Below are 22849 nucleotides of genomic sequence, written 5' to 3' on the forward strand. Positions count from 1 at the left end.
AATGGAACACAGAAAATATCTGAATCAAAAGCAGGAGGAACATGTGAGCAGGTGCGCAAGCACAGCAGAAACACAATGAGATGTAAGGGCTGCCACAGCTCCGTGGTCTGTCCCCCTGGGGCTTCGCTTACCGCCAAGTTTCGCTTCCGTCCGCGGGGGGAAAGGCTCTTCCGGCTGACGCCCGGCCCCACCCAGCGCCCCCTGCAGGATGTCCAGGGCACCTTCATCTCCCACCGCCTTCAGGCCCTCCAGCAGCTCTGTCACGGTGCCTCCCGAAACCTGGGGAAACCGACAGCTGCTACACATCTCACTCACTCCCGACCCGACTGACAACCAGCCAGGAAAACGCTGTGGAGGTACTGCTCAAAAGGCAATACAAGAAAAGAAATGTTCCCATGGATAATTCATCTCCTTTCTCTTCTTTAAATGAGTTTAAATGTGCACTCAAAGTCACTGTGATTCTGGTATGATTCCCATCTTCCTTTTTTATTATTTATTTACTATTATTTAATTTTTTGTTAGAAAAAAGAAATATTTACAGCACTGGGTTGCATGTTCTCCAGAGAAATGTTTAGGGCATTAGTAATTCAAGCACAGTATGAATTCTGTGTAAACTCCCATATGATCAGATTATTAAATGGCTGTATTTAAATGTTAATGCCAATAGCCATTTCTAATCAAGATTGACAGCCTGCCCAAGAGGCGACTATCATGTGAATCCAGTACTCTCTTGGTGCAAGCTAGGACTACTGGACCTCCTCGGCCATGGAAAATTAACCATCTATAAGTTCAAACAGAGGACATGGCTACGAAAAACAAAACGGCGCTAGTACTGGTTTGTTGCATACATTTTTTAAATTCATTGATTTTTGAATAGGCGGCACGGATGGTGCAGTGGGTAGCACTGCCGCCTCACAGCAAGGAGGTCCTGGGTTCGAATCCCCGTCAGCCAGGGCCTCTCTGTGCAGAGTTTGCATGTTTTCCCAGTGTTTGCGTGGGTTTCCTCCGGGTACTCCGGTTTCCTCCCACAGTCCAAAGACATGCACGTTAGGCTGATTGGAGAGTCTAAAATGCCCGTAGGTATGAGTGTGCGAGTGAATGGTGTGTGTGCCCTGCGATGGACTGGCGACCTGTCCAGGGTGTATTCCTGCCTTTCGCCCAATGTATGCTGGGATAGGCTCCAGCCCCCCTGCGACCCTGTTCAGGATAAGCGGGTAAAAGATAATGGATGGATGGATGGATGGATGGATGGATTTTTGAATATTTACAGTTTGAAATTGCATCAGCAGTCATTGTTTTTTACATTTTCAGCGGTTTATGTATCCGCCTCCCTCTGATCCCATTCAGGTCAGTTATGCAGGGGGTTATTGTGCTTAAGTCTTGAAAGGGAAAAAAAAGACCACTCATTCCAGAAAGTGGCCCCGAGAAGAAAATGACACCCTTTGTTTTCCATGGCGCTGAGTGTCCTGCGTGACATACTGTTGTCCATCTGCACTGAAAATGTCACGTACTGAAATGAGTGGGTTTTTCCTCTCTCACATACCAAAAAGTGCCAACTTTCAGACCATGAGGGGAAAACCAGTCATAACTGGAAACAAATACCAAAAATCTTTCTCTCAAAGGTGCTAGCCATTTCAGGACCTAGCCTGCCATCCAGAGAGCTCTGATGAGGTTATGAGCAGGACTGAGCTCCGGGGTACAGGCTGACACTGTGTGTGGGTGTGTATGTGCTTGTGTATGTGTGTGTGTGTGTGTGTGTGTGTGTGTGTGCGTACCTTGTAGCTGTCCTGCAGTGTGTGTGTGTGTGTGTGTGTGTACCTGGTAGCTGTCCAGCTGTGTGTGTGTGTGTGTGTGTGTGTGTGTGCGTACCTTGTAGCTGTCCTGCAGTGTGTGTGTGTGTGTGTGTGTGTACCTGGTAGCTGTCCAGCTGTGTGTGTGTGTGTGTGTGTGTACCTGGTAGCTGTCCAGCTGTCTGTGTGTGTGTGTGTGTGTGTGTACCTGGTAGCTGTCCAGCAGCGTGTGTGTGTGTGTGTGTGTGTGTGTGTGTGTGTGTGTGTGTGTGTACCTCGTAGCTGTCCAGCAGCGTGTGTGCAGGCGAGGGGCTCAGTCTGAAGGCACTGTTGAGGATTCCCAGGCCCAGCTCGTTGGCTAGGCTCTCCCAGCTCTGAGGGGGCTGCTCCAGGGCGTGGCACAGCTTCTGCTTCACCTCCTGGTCCAGCTTCTGAAGGTCGCCTGGGGGTCACACCGTTGTCAGGGCGGGGCACACGGTACTCACACATCAGAACACTGAGTGACAGGGCTGCTACAGAGTAGCCAATTAAACAAGCTCAGTATGAAAGGCAGTGTTCAGAAAAGACAAGGATAGGCTGGCATTATGTGGGAGCTTACCTTGGGGGGGCGCAGTGGTCAATGTGAACTCAGGCTGGTACTGTTTACCATTCAGAATGTCATATACCTGTGGGTAAGATGTTGGGCAGAAAAACATTTAAACAATGACTGACTGAAATGAAAATGGTAAACTAGGCATTTGTATAGACAGCCATTTCAATGGCGTCATTGTGTAGTTTGTTGTAATATAGTGTGTCCTTATGCTAATAGTTTTTAATGATACGTAAAGCTTGCTCAGGAAAGCTGTATAATTAAAGTATCATTCATGATGAAGGCAATGAGAGGACATCCACCTCAGTGGAGGAGGCCATGTCTAGCGGCATGGTGCCCGGGACAAAGCCCTCGTCCTCCTCTTCATCCTCCTCTTCCTCAGCACATCGCTCCTCCTCGCTGTCATACAGAGGCTCACCGTTCTGCCTGTGCGGGTCAGCACCTGCAGGCGGGAGCAGAGGGAGAGAGATAGCGATGATTACTGTTGTTCGGTAAGGGTTTCCCTCCAAAATGTCAGCCAAGCAGAACAGAAAAAAAAAAAAAAAAAACAACTCGCAAGAGATAGAGTAGGCCAGACACGCTCCAGCACTCCTGAAACTAAAGGGAACGGTACACGTCTTCAATAATTTAACAGACATGGTTATGGATCGTAATCTAGTTGACTTGACATTTAATAAGATTACTTAATCTTATTTTTCCATTCGCTTGTGGTTATTCTTGACTATGACACGTCACTGAATGCCAACAGCCCAACTGACACCGCCGCCTTGTTCCAAATCGCATCTTTTAAAATTACAGTGGGCGGAGACTGGGCATAGGCCGGTCTTTCATGACCCTTTAAGAGCGAAGATAGACTGAACAAAGGGACGGTTTTTCTTGGCTTGAGAAAAGCCGAATATTCCTGTCTTCACAGAAGCAGCACTGACAGCTTGTGTTCTGATATTGGCTGTGTGGAGTCGGCTGACTGCGGCGCTGCTCACCTGCAGCCATGAGGAGAGCCGTTAGCTTGACGGAGCCGCGCCCTGCGGCGATGTGCAGGGGAGTGGATCCGTTATACGTGCAGGAGTCCACATTTGCGTTTCCCTGCAGTGACAAAATGCACCATCACATACACGCACATACACACACTGTCACATACACGCACACTATATAGACGCACACTATATAAACAAGGACCCCAGCATTGTGCGTTTCCCTGCAGCGACAAAACCGTCACTTAAACGCAGTTATCCCAGCTCAGTGTAGTTACCCTAGTCATTCCAGTGCAGTGTAAAGTTATCCCAGCTCAGTGTAAAGTTATCCCAGCTCTGTGTTAATTTATCCCAGCTCAGTGTAGTTACCCTGGTCATTCCAGTGCAGTGTAAAGTTATCCCAGCTCAGTGTAAGGCTATCCCAGCTCAGTGTTAAGCTATCCCAGCTCAGTGTAAAGTTATCGCAGCACAGTGTACAGTTATAAAGTCATTCCAGCGCAGTGTAAAGCTATCCCAGCTCAGTGTAAAGTTACCCCAGCTCAGTGTAAGGATACCCCAGTCTCGTGCGTGCGTTACCTCGAGCAGCAGGCAGCCGGACAGGGAGATGTTGTCCCGCTCCACAGCCAGGTGCAGCGGGGTCCGGCCGCAGCTCAGCTCCTGCACGTCCACATCGGCCCTGCCCTGCAGCAGCTCCCGCACAGAGCCCAGGCTGTTAGCCAGCACAGCCAGGTGGAGCGCACAGAGCCCTGAACACATTACATTACATTATTGGCATTTGATTAGACTAAGCAGGAGACAATCCTCCCCTGGAGCAATGCACGGTTATGGGCCCAACGGCTGTGCGGATCTTATTGTGGCTACACTGGGATTGGAACCACCGACCTTGCGTGTCCCAGTCATTTACCTTAACCACTACGCTACAGGCCGCCCTGACACAGCACCAGACACAGGGTTAGAGCAGCACAGAGCCCTGAACACAGCACCAGAAACAGGGTTACAGCAGCACAGAGCCCTGAACACAGCACCAGACACAGGGTTAGAGCAGCACAGAGCCCTGAACACAGCACCACACACAGGGTTAGAGCAGCACAGAGCCCTGAACACAGCACCAGACACAGGGTTAGAGCAGCACAGAGCCCTGAACACAGCACCAGAAACAGGGTTACAGCAGCACAGAGCCCTGGACACAGCACCAGACACAGGGTTAGAGCAGCACAGAGCCCTGAACACAGCACCACACACAGGGTTAGAGCAGCACAGCACAGCCCCGCTGAACCAGCCACAGACTCTATACCCCAGGGCTGCCAAACCCGGTTCCTGGACAACTACTGTCCTGTAGGTTTTCACCTCAACCCTAATTTGCCACACCTGATTTTACTAATAAGCTGTTGAATTAAGCACATTTCTTTCAGGTTGGAGTGAAAACATACAGGAGAGTAGACATCCAGGAGCAGGCTTAGATACAATGGACAGCCCTGCTATATAAGGCAGGCCTTTACATTTGTACTTTGCTTACTTTTTAGTTATCTACAAAATAGTTGTGATGGGAAGCTACTACATTACTGTACTGCAGTATATTATTGTCTGTTGGAATCAGACAGCGGTCCGGACGCTCCATAAGGAAAGGCGTACTCTTTCCCTCGGTGACGTGTACCTGATGCGTTGGGGAGGTCCATGAGCTCGGCCACGTTTCTGTGCTTCAGCAGCAATCCCACAATCCTCCCGGTGCTCTGCCGGGCCGCCAGGTGCAGGGCCATGTTGCCGTGGCGATCGGCGAGGCTGGGGTCAGCGCCAGCAGCCAGCAGGGCCTCCACCGCCCCCTCCTGCTGCGTGACCACGGCCAGGTGCAGGGGCGTCTGGGACAGACACACGGACAGACACACGGACACCACTGAATAACGCTTCTCAGCGCCACCGACAAAAGGCCCGTCCACACCAACAACTATAAATATTAGTAAAAATTATTATTAAAAAAATGATTACTCCAGTGGATGGCATACACCACAACAAAAGCGTCCCAATTAGTAATGTTTTTTTCCCTGTTAGTACACATCATTTTTGAGGAGCAAATGCTCCTAAAATGGGAGCACTCTACAGTATTGGGTTTGAACACGTGCCTGACTTACCTAAACTCCCCTGACTCCTGTGCCTAACTCTAAGCGAGAGCTTGTGTGTGTGCGAGTGCGTGAGGTACCTGGTAAAGGTCGTTCCTCATGTTGACCACGTCCTCTCCCGGGAGAGCAGCGATGACCTCAGACAGACTCTGCACTGCATCCGTCCGGCTGTGGATCACCCCCAGGTGCAGACCACTGGGGACACGGAGATAACCAATCAGGGATCTCCCTGCTGCATGCTACCACAGGACAACCAATCAGGCGCAGGGAAAGCCTCGGGCAGGGACCTCCCTACTGTACACTGCCACAGAGACAACCAATCACTGAACAAAGGGAAAAGCACTGCCTAACGACTACAGAAAAGCCTCTGAGCACAGTGGTATGGTTTGACACTGCTGAGAGTGCTCACAGACAGAATGCGGAGAAAACGGCCGTGGCTGCACGTACGTGTCTCCGTTCTCGTCCTGGGCGGACATGAGGGGGCGCTGCACGGCGAGCAGCACGCGGACGTCCCCGGTGAGGGCGTACTGGAAGAGCGCCTCCGCCTGCCTCTGAGCCAGCTCCACCATGCGCTGCTCCAGCTGCCACTCACAGAGAGCCTGCTCCCCGCTGGACGAGGCCTGGTCTCCTGGCTCCGCCCCCGCCTGCGGGCACGGCCCGTCACACACCGGCTCCGCCCCCCCAGCCCCGGGGTCCTCGTCGTCCTCGCCGTCCTGGCTAGAGTCCCCCACCGGGCCCTGAGAGGCTGACAGAAAGGGGACGCCGGTCACGTGACCACCCAGGGACCCACCCACGTCACGCAATGCACAATTGGGTTTTGGGATCTTTGAGATAAACGTCTGCTTATTTTACGTGCATTTTTAGCATTTTGAGATGGGTTGGCAGGCTCAAACTGGAAATCTTTTGTAGTTAGTTGATTTTTTCCCTGTCAGCAACCTACGGCAACAGTGTTCTGCCACAGGATTGCAGTGGTGGCCAAACATAACTTTTCCAGTTTTCTGCTTCATTGCGAGGAAACTCAACAAGCCAATGTTATAGGGCAGTAGTAGCGCTGTCACTCACCGTGCTTCATGCCGACTCCGCCCCCACCATGGGGGAAGGAGTAGCCGGTTCCATAGTTGTAGTTGTTGGTGGAATAGCCCTGGAAGTAGTGTCCTGGAACACATCAGATTCAGGCTCAGAAGCCCAGTGGCCACCCAAACATGAGCACATTTCAGTACTAATAATAATTTCAGCAGCTTTCGAACAGTGAAATGCATCCCCTGCATACCTCCGGTGCCAGGACCCCCTCCTGGGGCAGAACCAGGTCCGCCCGGCCTGTACATGCCCCCACCGCCCCCCTGGGGGCCGTAGTCCTGAAGGTTAGGGAGTGTCTTCTGCCTCTTCCTCTGCACCTCCTCCTTATCTGCACACAGTGACAGGTACAGGAGTCAGGGGAGTTGGACACGGCAGTCAGGGGAGTTGGGCACGGCAGTCAGGGGAGTTGGGCACGGCAGTCAGAAGAGTTGGGCACAGGAGTCAGAGGAGTTAAATCCAATCCGTGGTCAAATCCAATGCGCAAGAGAACAGACCCAAAGGAACAGAAATAGATGTACTTCTGTCCTAATACTACCGGACTGCACTGTATGTAAGAAATGTAGTCGCTCTTGATAAGAGTGTCTGCTAAATGCAGAGCAGACAGTGCAGTCAGGAGTGCAGAAAGGACAGCAGACAAGTGCAGAGCAGTGTCCGGCATAAAAATGAACGCATAAATGAACAGATGACCGTGGAAGCTCAGAGACGCTGTGCAGGGCTCACCGATGATCTGTGGGTGGTAGGTGAAGGGCTTGGGCTCACTGGTCTCATTATCAGACTTCCTTTTCAGCTGGACAAACACAGACACGGGCTTCTGCAGGTTCAGGTCGCGGTACTTTGGGGTCTTGAAGACGATCGCAAACTGGGAGGAGGAGCCATTGACACATCAATCAAATGAAACATCAGCAGTGTCAGATATACTGTACACGTCGTCCACATCCGAGTATCAGCCCGTGCATACTAGATTGCCCACATCCAACTTTATTTGTGGTGCTGACCTGCCGGTGGACATCGGTGGGGGAGAAGTCCCCGAAGGCCTCCCACATCGGCCCTGCATCGTCGTCCTCGTAGAAGCGCACCTGGATGTCGTCTGGGGAGGAGGCACAAAAGATGGCAGCGTAAGCCCTGCTGGGAACTTTCACTACTCGTTCACCGTGTAATCTTCACCTATGCGGCGATGCAGTGGGGATTTAGTCTCTCTGATATAGAGCACAGAATCAATTCCCCCAAACAATTTGTAAACCGGCATCCAGTCATGAAGCAACTACTTTTCTACCTACAATAGATCAGTGTTTTGTACCCATTGAATTACCGACGTCAAAAAACTTTAATTTCTTCCCCACTAATCTACATCCATATCGATCTCCATGACCCGTGTTGATGAGATGTCTAACCGATGCTTGGTGGGTTATTAATCCGTGTTCTGGGATAAAATGCACTACAACATTAACAAAAAAACAAGTGGTTGATCTGTCCAATCAACATATACAGTAAGTACGATAACCTAAAGCCTATGTTTGTGGTTTGTGGTCCATCATTGACCTTTCTACATATGCCACAATACCATATTTGCAGATTTGACCAGGATGGCAACTTGTTCTAGAACCAATTTAAACATGCAACTTAATCCACAATGAGGTGGTCCGCTATCAAAAAATAATTAGCATAGAATACCCGAATGAGAATTGAGCATTCAACAAAGCCTTGTAGTAACTTCTGTTAATTTAATACACTGAAGCCCTGTGGATTTAGAATGTGCTGCCTTGCATCAGAACCTGATGCTGACGGCATCCCCCAACATCACAGGTGTGGCTTATAATGCTTCCAATAAAATTAATATACTTCAATATACTGTAAATATATTGACTTTTTTGAAAATAAAAACCACACACATTTATAAACAAAGAAATATATATATAGCATAATTAACAGCATTTCATACCATTGTATGCTATTAACTTAGGTCATGATTATTATGAATACAATGACAAACACTTCATTGTGTTTCATTAGTAACATGCTCTCTGTAACGGTCGCATGACAAAATTAAAATTCCAGAGCAGGTACATGCCTGACTCCAGGCATTGGAAGAGAGAGAGAGAGCGCGGTGCTTGGAATTTCTCCGTCTGCACTGGGGAATTCCCCCAGGGTCAGAGTCTGGGTCGGAGTGCCTCCTGCGTGAAAAGTACAGAGGCAGAGCGCCGCGTGGGCTCTGAAAGACTGAGGGCGGCAGATCGCTATCGGCAGGAAGCGCACGCACCAGGAACGCGGTCGGCCCGCCAGGTCGCGGTCGCACGTTTCTGTAACGTCACTGGAACGCTGTGGCAACAAACGGTCTGCCCGTGGCTGCCCCAGCCGATTAACCAACAGACCTGGGTCAAATAGAGTACGTACAGCGCCCTCCAAAATCTTTGGGACTAAGACCCTTAACGTCTTGATTTGCCACATTTTTAGATTTGTGGGGGTGTTATGGCCTGTGTATATATGGCTGCCGAAGGTACTGGCTCACTTATCTTCATTGATGATATAACTGCTGATGGTAGTAGCAAAATACATTCTGAAGTGTGTAGACCAGGGGTTCAGAACCCCGGTCCTCATACTGGTTTTTGTTCCAACCAATTGCCTTGTTTTTAATTTGCTGACAACTGTATAAATTACTCTGGTTCACTCCGGTACTTGAGCACAGCGAAATCATGACAATATACTTGCAGTCTGCAGCTGTAGCCGATACTCATACACATGTCAGATAATATATGATTGAGTCAATTAAATTATTAAGACCAGATGTTGTGTACCCCTGGTATAGATTCATCCTATCCACTCAATTTCAAGTGAATGTCTCAAAACTCTTTGGCCGGAACTTGGAAGCTCATTCTACAGCAATGATCCCCAACATACTGCTAAAGCAACAAAATAGTTTTTCAAAGCTAAAAAATGGTTAATTCTTACAATCACCCGATCTGAACCCAACTGACCATGCCTTTCATATGCTGAAGAGAAAACTTCATTAGCACCTGAAACAAGCATGAGCTAAAGATGGCTGGTAGAGCATCACCAGAGAAGACACCCAACAACTGGTGATGTCCATGAATCACAGCATGCAAAGGATATGCAACAAAATACTAAACACGACTACTTTCATTTACATAACATTGTTGTGTCCCAAATATTATGCTGCCCTGAAATGGGGGGACAATGTATAAACGCTGCTATAATTTCTACATGGTGAAACCGAAATGTATAAAAATGCCCTTTATTACAATCTGACAATGTGCACTTTAACCAGATGTGATTAGATTTTTTACAATTATGAATTACAGATACATTTCTATGCTTTACTGATCTTGTCCGGTGTATTGGAACCTATGAAATACTCTCAAAATTTGCAAAACCCGCCTTCTGGCCATCTTGGTTGGCTAAATTGCAGCAGGTAAGATTAATCGGGCAAATAAAAGAATTTGAATCCAAAACAATTACATATTTGACCAAGGTCTGTTAATGAAACGTCAATTCCCCTGAGCGTCAATTCCCAATTCCCACCAGCTGGGAGTCATAGCCAAGATGCTTTTGTTGATTGTGTCATAACAGGACTTTGTACATACATTCAATAGATTTCATAATGTCCAGGCCACCATCATTACAATGCTTATTGGCAGGTCAAAACCTCCATCATCATCCTCTCTTTCACTCATCATCCCTCCATTCATTCATGGTCAGGTCAAAGCCGCTTTTATCGATCCATTCACTCATATTCCCAAAGAGCACTGCGGCACGTCCTATGAGGTTCAACAACACTCACTGTGCTAAAACCTTCACATCGACTGCTTGCAAATCCAGTGTGGCTTTAAAGCCACTTAGGGATCCTGATCCAGTGATGAGAACTCTGCTGGTGACAGTAAACATGAAGAGGAAAGCCCCCCTACCTTTCTGCACTTTATCACACAGCAGGTACACCTCCTCTCCCCCGGTCACACACCCCGCTGTGCGGTCCATCCGCACGATCTTCAGGTTGGAAGCATTGGGAGCCTCTGGAACGGGGGGAAGGGGAGGGAGAAGGAGAGAGGGAGAGAGGGAGCAAGAGTGTTAGTGAGTACATGCATCACATTTCGCTGTCCATCATTTTCCAAGACGCTCAGACGTGTTTACAACATCTTCACTGATCAAACTGTAACGTTACCCAGGGATTGCTATAAAAGCATTCACATTTCCAACGGGAAACGTGGGAAAAGCGTCTTATATATGAACTATGAATTATTACAATGAATTTGCAATGAGCCCATCTTGAATGAATGTTTTGCCTGTTACACATGCACACATAAGAGTGACAGTCGTACAAAACACAAGTACACACAAACAGAATGCTGATAATATTTAGCTTAGTAATGAGGCGGCTTGTCACAATCTCTACCGGCAGCATAAACATTGTGTGATATCATCTGCAAAATGTTTATAATATGCACTTTTCACAAAGATAAAAACCCAAATGGAAAATGAGCTTTCATTAGTTTGAATATGAAAAAGGAAACCGCAGCATTTCTGAAGAAAGCGGGTTGCCAGATCAAAATGCAAGTCGCGTGTAGCCGGGGAGGAGGTGAAACTGAAAGCAGCGACCCAGTTTTTCCCTGCTGAGGGAGCAGCTGGTGCGTGCAGGGATGGAGAAAGGACACCAGGCCCGGGACTGATGTGGCTTTATTCCTCTTCGTGTCACACAAATAACTGGTGGGCATACTCACCGCTGAATTTCATAAAACGTGTAGGGTGGATAATGAAAAGGTCATCGGATACGGATTCAGGGCGAGTGTCAGAACACCCACAGACAGCAGAATGTGGTTGTAGCAGCAGCCAAAGGGGCAATATTCTGCTCTGTATTAGCTCAGATTCAGCAGTCATAGATATGATGAGATTACAGGGACAGAGACACTTCCTGCTTCCGTGGCCAGACTGAACACACTGTACTGTACAGACAGGGCATATAGAGCCACCCACTGACAGACTGAACACACTGTACTGTACAGACAGGACATATAGAGCCACTCACTGACAGACTGAACACACTACTGTACAGACAGGGCATATAGAGCCACAGCACTGACAGACTGAACACACTACTGTACAGACAGGGCATATAGAGCCACTCACTGACCGACTGAACACACTGTACTGTACAGACAGGGCATATAGAGCCACTCACTGACAGACAGACTGAACACACTGTACTGTACAGACAGGACATATAGAGCCATTCACTGACAGACTGAACACACTACTGTACAGACAGGGCATATAGAGCCACCCACTGACAGACTGAACACACTGTACTGTACAGACAGGACATATAGAGCCATTCACTGACAGACTGAACACACTGTACTGTACAGACAGGACATATAGAGCCACAGCACTGACAGACTGAACACACTACTGTACAGACAGGACATATAGAGCCACTCACTGACAGACTGAACACACTGTACTGTACAGACAGGGCATATAGAGCCATTCACTGACAGACTGAACACACTACTGTACAGACAGGACATATAGAGCCATTCACTGACAGACTGAACACACTGTACTGTACAGACAGGACATATAGAGCCATTCACTGACAGACTGAACACACTACTGTACAGACAGGACATATAGAGCCACTCACTGACAGACTGAACACACTGTACTGTACAGACAGGACATATAGAGCCATTCACTGAGACTCACTGCTGTCGTAGATGGGGTCGGAGATGACAGGGTTTAGCCGGCGGGAGAAGCCTCCGTCACTATCGGGCAGGAAGGCGGTGAACATGAGACACACAACACTGAGATCCATGTCTTTAGCCTGCGCCCCTGCAGCATCGGCTACCAGAATCTTCTGATGTTCTACAGAAAACACACATCGTTTCTCTGAGATATGAGTACAAGGCCCACACTGTTTAACACTATACACGCACACACACTGTTTAACACTATACACGCACACACACTGTTTAACACTATACACGCACACACACTGTTTAACACTATACACGCACACACACTGTTTAACACTATACACGCACACACACTGTTGGGGCACATCCCCTAAAATGCTCACGTGCACACTCGCTTGTTTAACTCTGCACACGCACCGTTTAACACTGCACACATACACACACTCGCTTGTTTGCTCACTCACTCATAAATCAACAAACATAATCATGCAGTTTGAAATATGAGTACAACGCCCACATCGTTTAACACTATGCATGCACGCACACACACATAGACAGAGACAGTCACACACACAGCGCCATACTGTTTATCATTATACACATGCACCGCCAGCCACGCACGCTTGCTCATGAATACAACACAAATATAATCGTACAGCATGAGATATGCATTCCGCATTGCACACTGTATAACACACACTTATTAACAGCTGTGAAGCTGACCTGTGAGTTCGCGGGGCTGGCGGACCTCCTCCTGCAGGCAGTCGATCTCCGGGTGGATGACCACGCCGCAGTTGAAGCCCTGCCTGTAGGCCTCAGACATGCGCTCATCCAGAGTCTTGCTCACATTCTTCTTCGTCACGTGGAGGATGCCCAGGTTCGGAAAACTACGGCAGAAACCCACGCCTGAACGTCAGCAACCAGGGCCAATCCCAAACCCTGATTGGCTACGCACAATGATCTCACGGTCCTTCTGTGATGTCAAATCACTTAGATCCTAATGGAATCAGGAACTCTACAGCACGGGTCTACAACCCTGGTACTGGAGAGTGGCACGTGGTTTTTTTCTGTCTTGCTAAGAATCAGTAACCGATTGAGAATGGCATAACCAGGGAAGTGAGTTTAACAAATCAGCTGCAGAGCTTCAACAAAAATCAGCAGCCCCAGGGACCAGGACCAGGGCCTGGGGCAGGGGGCCCCTGCTTTGTAGGTCGAAACCACCGCCCAAAGATCTGGCTATATTCACTCAAATTCAATGATTACATTAACTCTAGCACAGAGTAACAGAAGGCCTAACTCTGGGTAAGCCTTCAGCTCCCTGTTAAGCAGTAACGGTGAGCACACAGGGTCGGCGGAGCGCACCTGATGCAGGAGTCCTTGGGCTGCAGGTCGGCAATGCAGATGCCCTTGTCACACTGCTTTCCCACCAGGCTGTGGGCGTGGAGGTGTGTGTCCTTGGAGAAGGTGACCAGCTGGACCACCACACGAGCCATGCCCTGGTAGTTGCAGACCTGCCGCCAGAGAAGCACGTTAAGACGGCCTAGCCCCTCCGCGTCCACCAGAACAACTTATGCAGGACGTCGTCTGGGTGTTATTCTTCAGCCGGGGACTAAAACAGGGCCCGGCCACAGACTTGCAGTCTGGACCTGCTCATGAACCTGGTGCCCAATCAACACCACACAGTAGATCTTGAATTAGCGTATTATCTTTTAAATAGTGTATTGCCAATAGTGGGATAGGATGAGATGAGACTGTATTTTATGCTTTTATTTTATTTCTTGTGGTAATGTTCTTTTGCTTACACTTTTGGAATGACTGCAGTGTCCATGTGGAACACAGGGTTGGGTACATAAAAACTAGAAGGTTTGGTCATACAGCTATGCACATGAATGGCCATCATTTACTTCTCATTTTATTTTAATTCTCCAAGGTGAACTCCAGGGTGAGTCACACAGGGGCATAATCACCCAAAGCTTAAGAAAAAATGGACAAAGACTACTAAACAAGTAAGCTTTCAAAATGAATTATCAGGGAATTAAGCAGGGAAATCCAACGACTTTCCACAAACAGCCATAAAAACCGAAAGCTAAGCGACATGTCGGACAGAAGAGTTACGACGGGCGCCACACGAATGCTGTATCATTAAACCCACCGAGTGAAACAGTAAAGACGGGGTAGCGAACGCTAGCTGCTGCTAGGCGAAGGTTTTCAAAACACAGAGGAGGCCCAACCACGGCCCACTGCCTCTGGTGTTCACCGCCCTGCTGTCGCCACCGCGAGGGGGAAACCCAGAGCCCTTCCACAGCCCGACCCACGAGTGACTTGCAATGACGGGCCAAGCCACGGACAACCAGGGCACGAGGGACACTGTGTACGCGGCATCCAAAACAAACAGAATCCCCAAAACCGATTCTAGTCTGCATGTGGATACTTCACCAACACTCAACGGAGCATTGCTAACATTTATACTTAACCAATGCTCAACACATTTTTATACTTTCGCATAGATACACTCACCAAGCACTTTATTAGGAACATTTTTACTTTATTACACCAACTTATTCATGCGATTATCTAATCGGCTAATTGTGTAGCAGCAGTGCAATGCATACACTCACATAGATACGGGTCAGGAGCTTCAGTCAATGTTCACATCAACCATCAGAATGGGGAACAAATTTGATTTAAGTGACTTTGACCATTGAATGATTGTTGATGGCAGACAAGGTGCTTTGAGTATCTCAGAATCTTCTGGGATCTCCTGGGATTTTCACGTACACTAGTCTCAAGCTTGCAAAGAATGGTGCAAAAAATATTAAATAAATAAATTCAGTGAGCAGCAGTTCTGCAGACAGAAACACCTTAATGAGAGACATCAGAGGAGAATGGCCAAATTGGTCAAAGCTGACAGGAAGGTTACGGTAACATTACACAGTGTATGTCATCATACACGCTACTGCAGTGATGTGCAGCTTTAAATAGCTGTAGCAGGAAATTGGGCTCAGCTAACTTGTTTGATGCTGGACTGCATTTTGAGGCCAGGTTTCGAGTCCGTGCAGAAAGGTCCTCTTGACAAGGAAAAAGGAAATTTACTTCCCAGAGGTGACATCACCACCACAGTATACATATGTCATCACCACCACAATAAAACTTTCGGGGTTTGTGTTGCACCTGTGTCAAACTGTACTCTGGCCAGCCCTTCCGCTGTTCCCCAGTGCGACGCAGCTTATCCAAAACTCCTACGTCATGAAAGAGGAAGCTGCTGCTCTTGGTACACACGAAGCGCAGAGCTTTCAGTAAATCAAAAACAAAAAAGGAAAGGGTAACCACCAATGACGGGGAGTATAACCTTTAACACTGCAATATGTAGCCTACACAGTGAAACACAAACCCATTCTTTGACTGTACAATCCTTAATCAGTAAATTCAATGTCATAGCTCTGAAAATCGCAAGAGGGAAATATGGTATTTACCTAGAACATAAAGCCCTGAGGCAAAACTGGCAGTGTGGTATCGTGAGCAGGTCTGAGTATGTTGTAGAGTGAGAGGGCGCGCACGCCACCGCGTTTCCCGCTTCTGAGTAAGCTCAACGCTTCCTGTTAATAGCACTGATGACATAGGAGGAAATTCCCGATGAGGCGAGAGAGACTGAGTGAGAGAATGAGGGCAATCAAAACCAATTCTGTAAAGTCAAGGAATTTATAAATCTGTCTCTCGTTTTTCCATTCAGTTGCATATGTCTAAATATCAGATCGATTTAGTGCCCAATGTAGTCAATATCTGTCCGTTACCATCCCTTCTGCTGCCGTTCCCTAACAATAACTTAAAGCATTATTCCATTTCAAAAAAGGTACTTTAAAAGACACATTGAGACAAGCAGCTGCAGCCCCACCCTTAAATGTTCAAAAACCTTTTGTGAGTTTGGGAACAGAAGAGACGAGAGTGTGAGAGAGAGTCAGCCAACACGAGAAATTGCATTTCTGACTAAATTCCTCAGAGATGGTGCAGACATGGGGATTTCCCACCAAGCCCCGGTGAAACCCACTCACCAGTCTACACGTGTGGGGATACGGCACAACACTGTTTGTTTGTACCTGGAAGAGGGCAGTGCCCAACATTACTATAACTGAGAATGCTGGGGGATTCTCTTTGTTAAGCATCCTGACCCCAACAAAGTGTAAAACAAAAATTACAGTGGAAACAGGTAGTTTGAAATATTGAGAGTTTTTGTAGCCTTCTTCTTGGTGGAAATGAAACATCTTCATTCTGAAATCCTTGCAAGCAACTGTTCTGAGGAACACACTGTTGTTAACACCAGACAGAACAACCACTGCAAATAGATAATTTAGAAGGCATGGAGCTACTTCAGAATAAAAAGTTCAGCCCTGGAATTATATTCACCTGACTCATTGAAGCCCTAACTAGTAAATCACATGGTCTGGGCTTCAGTAATCATCTTTTAAAAAAGTAACAAAGAATAATCCAAAAGGGTTCCCAAACTTTTTCACAGGTCCCTTTTCCTTTTTTAACATTTATAAACTGTAGAAGAAATCTTGCTTCACAATTTGCAGAAAGGTCTCATGTTGTACCAGTTAGAGTTCAGGTTTGCTTTCGATCACATACAGATTCATTATGTCATTTAAACCATTTAAACCCAAATTCTTGCACCCCACAGTATATACTCATGACTGCACTTTTCCACATGCAAACTGAATAACAGAGCTGGTCAGACACTAATGACATGTTTCCACAGTAGCCTATTCAGGCAAATGCAAATGTGTCAACTGCAGGCTATTGTCTTTTTTCAATCTTTAACTAGCGCAGCCAGACACAGGGTACTCTAACTGCACTTCCAAAGCAACCACCATCAACCAAACGGATAATATTAAATATTTAACCCTTTTCACTGTGCACATTCTCATAATTTGTGATGTAAACACGTAGGATATTTTTCTAAATTTAACAGGAATAAAGTAAGACATGATCAGTTGAGGAAGGATCCTGGAATGCCTCTTTACCACATGAGAATAGCTATCGAGCCCTCAAATGAATGCACTTTTGTCCACAATATCATTCCCACCAGAGGTGCTCACAGGCCTATTTAAACAAGCCTAATGTAGGACGGCGCTAGCCTTAGCCAACCACACTGGCGCTAGTAGGCAACGTCTCTCAGCAAGACCAATTGAGTTTCAAAAACAAAGTCTGGTTTTGGCTGCTTGGTTAAAACAACATTTTCCTGTTCATAAATCACTGGGAGCACTGGAAACAGTGTACAGCTGGATTACAGTTCTTAACCCTGCACCTGTGCATACTACCGGATATGCATATGGTTGTTCTTCCTTTCCAATCCTGCAATAAATCAAGGATGAAGGATGATTAACCACTGTTCCACAACCCCACATTCAATACCAATGCTGGTAATTGCGACAATTCCTTTGCTAACACACAAGGAGTTTTTGGTATTTAACATTGCATAACATTGCAAAAAAAGGTAGAGTGAAATTGGTAACTGCCCAGTACTGAAGAAGAAGACAGTGGTTGCATGTATCCAAACAGTATTGAGCCTGTCCCACAGGTGCCCAGACTCAAGCAGGGTTTTTAGCAGGTCATGCCTCAATGAAACCAAACCAAAAGCACACACATCACATACGAATCAATGTGATTCCGAAGTGAGAATTCTCACGCTGGTGACGGCTCAGAACAGGACGGGCGAAATGGACATGGACAGCACCGCTGCGGAAACGGACATGGACAGCACCGGTGTGAAACCAGATTAACAACTCAGGCTGTTTCGTACCTAGACTAAACATGGAACAGCAAAGGACCAGCAACACGTGAAAGAATCATAAATGAGAAATCTGCCATGCTTACTCTGAGGAGAGTACATTAATGCATGAACCCTTTCGCTTCCTAGTCTTGGAACAAGCTTGTCATACTACCGACTAAAGACAACAAATTATTTTCTGTTTATTTGTTATGGGACAGCTTTAAAGACACTGAAGGACATCTTCAACAAAATGTAAAATAATTTGAGGGTACGCAACTTCCAGTTAGGGACACACACAAAACCGGTGGCAAGCCCCCAATCTAAGATCCATACAGCACATACTGTTACGATACAAAGAAGTGAGGGCGCATTCTCAAAAGTGATTCAGTGATCAATAAAGGAAATCCTTTCCCATGGTTACAGCCTCGCACTGCTGCCGTGACGATGTGTCCATTTTGCTTCCGTTGGTTTTCTTTCTGCAGGCGCCGTGCTCTGATTGGTGGACTCACCTTCACCTGCGGATAGGACTTCCTGTTCTTCTCACTGGAGGCTCCTGGGAGGCCGCCATGGGAGGGCCCCTCACAGCCATAGCGGAAACGGAACCCTCTCTGAAAGAGAGCGAATGTTTAGCTACATGGACTTTTGGTGGCAAGCCTTTCCCCAGGCCAGAATGGGAGAAGGTGTATTTTAAAACGCTTACCTGTTTGGGCTGTTCTATGATTTGAAGATAAGGCCCATCTGCTGCAATAAAAATAATAAAGTGAATAATTTGAATGACTACATTCAATACTGAATAATTACAATTCGCCAGGCAAACTAAAGCTAGAAAATTTTTCACATTATACACCTAGTGCACACCAAGAAAAAATGTGTCACTCGAGAACAAGGCGTTCACGTGCACTAAGCCATTGAAACAGGAAAATTTTTATAGATTATATTCATGTGTTAAAACAGGCTCTTTTTGGCGAACGTAATGGGTAAACTGCAGTGTGCATAGCTGGAGGTCAAACCACAGTTTGGAGTTTAAAACCCTATGCCACAGAACTGCATTACAACTGGAACAGCTATCCAAATATGAACTAGCTGGTCCAGTTGTAATGTAGTCTGTGGTGTAAAAGCTTAAACCTGTTGTCTAAACTCCAGCTAAGCACACTGCAATTGACCCGTTATGTCCTCCATCAAGAACATGTTTGAAAATATAAATATAATCTTCTGACAGCTAGCAATAAATGTCCCCGCAACAGCTTTGAAGCTAATGTATGGGTGAATAGCTGAAGCTTCTGACAGCGCAGTGTGTGTAGTAAGTATACAATACTCCCTCAGGAACCTCCATTTAGCACGATACTGACCAATCCACAGTGAGATTTAAACGACATCCCTCTATATGAAAATGGAGGGCAACACACACGCCATGGTACTCATTCTAGTGTTAATAACATGGTAGCCCAATAAGCACAATGATAGCAGTAATGCAGACAAAATACAAAATGGCATTACACAATTATGCCCAATGTACTGCATTACATCGACAGGAAGTGTGTGCTTGTGAACAGGAAGCAGCAAACTTTTCAACAGGAAAGAGGAAACAAGACAACCTCAGGTACAACACAAATATCACTGAAGGAATTCAAATGTCTCGCTGGAGGAAGCACAAATACAACCAAATATTATAGGACAACTGATGATTCCCTCAGCCAATGAATAACAAGGGCTGAGCCAATTTACTGATATTGTTCAAACAAGTTTTAAGTATATGTGTAATGTTTTCAAATATTATTTTACACAGTAGTTAGACTTCTGTGTAACTGAGCCACTTTGAAGAGTGGGAGTTACTTTCTGAGGAACATGCATCTACTTTCAATAGCATAGCGCATTTCTGCATCAGCATGAACACACTCTCTAAAGGCTTTAGGCAGCACACACCAATCAGAAATGAGTCTTGACAATGGGCTTAATGTACAAGTCTGAGGTAGCCAATTGGTTGGCGTGATAAGCAAACCGACACTGTGAGACTGTAAAATACAATAAGCCAAAACTATAAAGAATGTAAAGTGATGTAACTTTACTCACAGCAAATGAAAAGCTGACACAATTTCTCATATAATTTCAGGGGGGCACGTCCCCCGGAAAGAAGCCCCGCTGTTATGGCGTCACCGTTGGACATGTGCCAGGAGAATGCAGAAGCGAGAGTGGGCGAGTGGAGAAGGCAGGCCTGTATCTGCACCGCCGGCCTCAACATTCCTCAGGCGAGCGAGTGAAAGAGCGGCCTTTTTAAAACCTTGGCTCGGCAGTTTCTCCTGCGTATTTTTATGCATGAGATCACACTCCTGATTCAACTGTGGCTCAACACTGCAAATCCCTCAGGAGCAGTACAATATTTCACCAACCTCATCAGATTGACCAAATATAGGCCATTTCATTTTACAGGAAGGAAAATGTGTGCCCGAAGTCCTAAACGTAGCATGTTGACAGCTCATGCATACATGAGTCGGAACCCACCTGTAAAAACATTCTCATACCATATTTCTGGCCAGGATACTCAGAAAACAGAAGGTTTCACCAATCCCATTAAGGTGGACCTACAGAGCTCCCAATCACTCATTTGAACTAATCGAAAGGTTTGGCTCTCGACAGAAAACCACACCGCTTGATCCAAATCCATTATCCAGTAATCAAACATTTTTGTTTTGTGGAGCCTCATTCTCACAGTACTACAGCGGTCCAAATCCATATATCCATAATGTCACTCACTCTGCTCTGTGAAAACCCTCGCATGCTGAAGACGGTCAGCTAACCTCTAGGAAACTGGTTCTTAAATGTTTTAATACCGGGACCCAAATTAAAAATACCTTTTAATATCATCTGGGGTCCCATCACCTACCCATACAAGCATGAGTGGACAACACTCATTTTGGGGCCTGCCTCATACACTCCCGAGACCCATAGTTTACAAACACTGCTCTCGGAAAACCTTTTGACAGCCTACCCCTTTGTTATTACGCTACCACCTCACACACAGCCTGGAGGCACTGCTCTTACCTATCCTCAGCGTGTTGGCATGCGACATAGGGGGGTAATTCAGCACTTCCATTCCCATCCATGGTTCCACATCTATAAACTGAAGGGAAGAAAGAGAGAAACACGAGGACCCACAGAGAAGTGTTAGTAAGGTTGCATATCCCCCCCCACCCCCTGAAATCCTTCCATTATGCATAGAGTGAACAAATTGTAACCACAACAGGTCCGGTGTAACCACACCACAGAATGCAAGCATGGTATTGGAACCACAGTTGCAGTGCAGGTGGATCAGCGGTTGTTCATTCTGCTCTAGCCGAACCGCCATGGAAACTTTCTACGCGATGCTGTTTGATAAAAAACCGATTTTGAACAATTACCACTGAAACATGTATTATTACAGTAGTGTACAAGAATTTGGCCACCCTTGGTCAAGACCCTAGGGCCTTTTACAATTAATATCGAAGTCACAGTCACTGCATATGGCTGACTGAGCAAGAACAGAGCTAAAGATCTGAATCTGTTATTTCAATGAAAGAAAACAGATGAGAAGTATTTCAAGGTGGCATGCTTACATTTATTTAATTAATTTTTGCTGATATTTCACTTTAACTCTGGAATGTAGGAAATCTGAAGCCCTTTCCTGGTTTTCAAACTGAATAATAACACAGCTATGTGATTATCTATTGCCATCAACCAAATTTATTTCCAAAGTACAAGGTTTTCATTTCTGTATCCGTCTTGCCTTACAATTCATTTTAGTGTCCTAGAGAAAGGAAAGAACTCCAAACACAGACAGGGAAATCCCCTAAAACCTCCTCATTCATTTCACACTGATGTGGTTCCACCCAGAAAGCAATGAACAATCCAAACCAGCTTCCTTCTATCCTCAAACAAAAAAACACTGACACATTTAATTATGGCATTTAGCATGGTGATCTTAAACCAGCTAAATGGTCAATACTACATGAAGAGTCTGATTGCAAGCGCTTTTCTCAAAACAAACTAAAACAAAAGAAGAAACTGAACTCATATAACTGTCAAAAAAAGGGGTGACAGTTGCAAGTAAGAATTTGGTCGAAATTAAAATTCAACCTGTGAGGTTCTTGCAAAAAGCAGCTGACACCAATACTGTAGTTTCTTGGTCTGGGTCCGCTGTTTATGCCGAGGCACCAGTAACAGTAAGTTCCATGGCTGGGAATGACCCTCGTACTACTTCATGGGTGCAGATTTAGAGCGGGTCTTTGAAAAGATGAGAAACTATCCACGCCCATTCCCCAGGTGAGCCACACACAAAAGGTTCTGACATTAAGATTCTGATCTGACATTTCATCATTATGAAGAAACATAAGTTTTAATTTTGTCTTAATTTTGTTTTAAGTCTTTTAGCAGGTCAGACGAAGACTGCAATTGTCAAAAAAGAAAGCACTTTTTTTGACAAAGGTACCCAAAAGTAAAAGGCTTCATTCAAAGTCAGGGGTAACTGTAGCAACCAAAGTGCCTTGTACTTTCCAAGAAGGGCTTCCTGTGTGCTCAAACCTCGACCGCTCTGCTCTTTTCACATCTCTCAGGAGCCAGGAAACTACCACAGAGCCAGTATTCACCAATCAGTGAGCAAAGTTAGCAAACATTATTGAGCTCCAACAAGGCCAACTGCAACTGCTGCTAATGAGCTAAAGATAACGCAATACACAGCCCCTAATGAGAATCCAATCTCTCCACTGTGGTTATATCCACCCCAGAGGGTGATATTGGCTAACAGAGAATCTTATAGGCTATGTGTTTACGTTGGTCTGCCTGAAATGCTCTGTGAATCTGAAT

General features: G+C 46.3%; 1 protein-coding gene across 2 annotated transcripts in view; it reads right to left on the minus strand.

The window, feature by feature from the left end:
• Positions 1–22849, minus strand: part of LOC133131725 (nuclear factor NF-kappa-B p105 subunit-like) — a 30342-nt gene that overhangs the window by 4411 nt on the left and 3082 nt on the right. The window contains exons 3-22 of one of the 2 annotated variants that reach the window (XM_061247149.1): positions 21053–21131; positions 18714–18751; positions 18523–18621; positions 13609–13757; positions 12970–13133; positions 12257–12415; positions 10462–10566; positions 7537–7628; positions 7262–7400; positions 6735–6869; positions 6527–6619; positions 5912–6209; positions 5545–5659; positions 5005–5206; positions 3927–4096; positions 3360–3462; positions 2682–2821; positions 2389–2455; positions 2066–2232; positions 132–279 (exon numbers count right to left, since the gene is read on the minus strand). In XM_061247149.1, the coding sequence (XP_061103133.1) occupies positions 132–279; positions 2066–2232; positions 2389–2455; positions 2682–2821; positions 3360–3462; positions 3927–4096; positions 5005–5206; positions 5545–5659; positions 5912–6209; positions 6527–6619; positions 6735–6869; positions 7262–7400; positions 7537–7628; positions 10462–10566; positions 12257–12415; positions 12970–13133; positions 13609–13757; positions 18523–18621; positions 18714–18751; positions 21053–21131 (2662 nt within the window). Of the gene's footprint in view, positions 1–131; positions 280–2065; positions 2233–2388; positions 2456–2681; positions 2822–3359; positions 3463–3926; positions 4097–5004; positions 5207–5544; positions 5660–5911; positions 6210–6526; positions 6620–6734; positions 6870–7261; positions 7401–7536; positions 7629–10461; positions 10567–12256; positions 12416–12969; positions 13134–13608; positions 13758–18522; positions 18622–18713; positions 18755–21052; positions 21132–22849 lie in introns of both variants that reach the window. The other variant, XM_061247148.1, reaches the window with a different exon arrangement.

This window comes from Conger conger, chromosome 6 (genome assembly GCF_963514075.1).
Source record: "Conger conger chromosome 6, fConCon1.1, whole genome shotgun sequence".
NCBI lineage: Eukaryota > Metazoa > Chordata > Actinopteri > Anguilliformes > Congridae > Conger > Conger conger.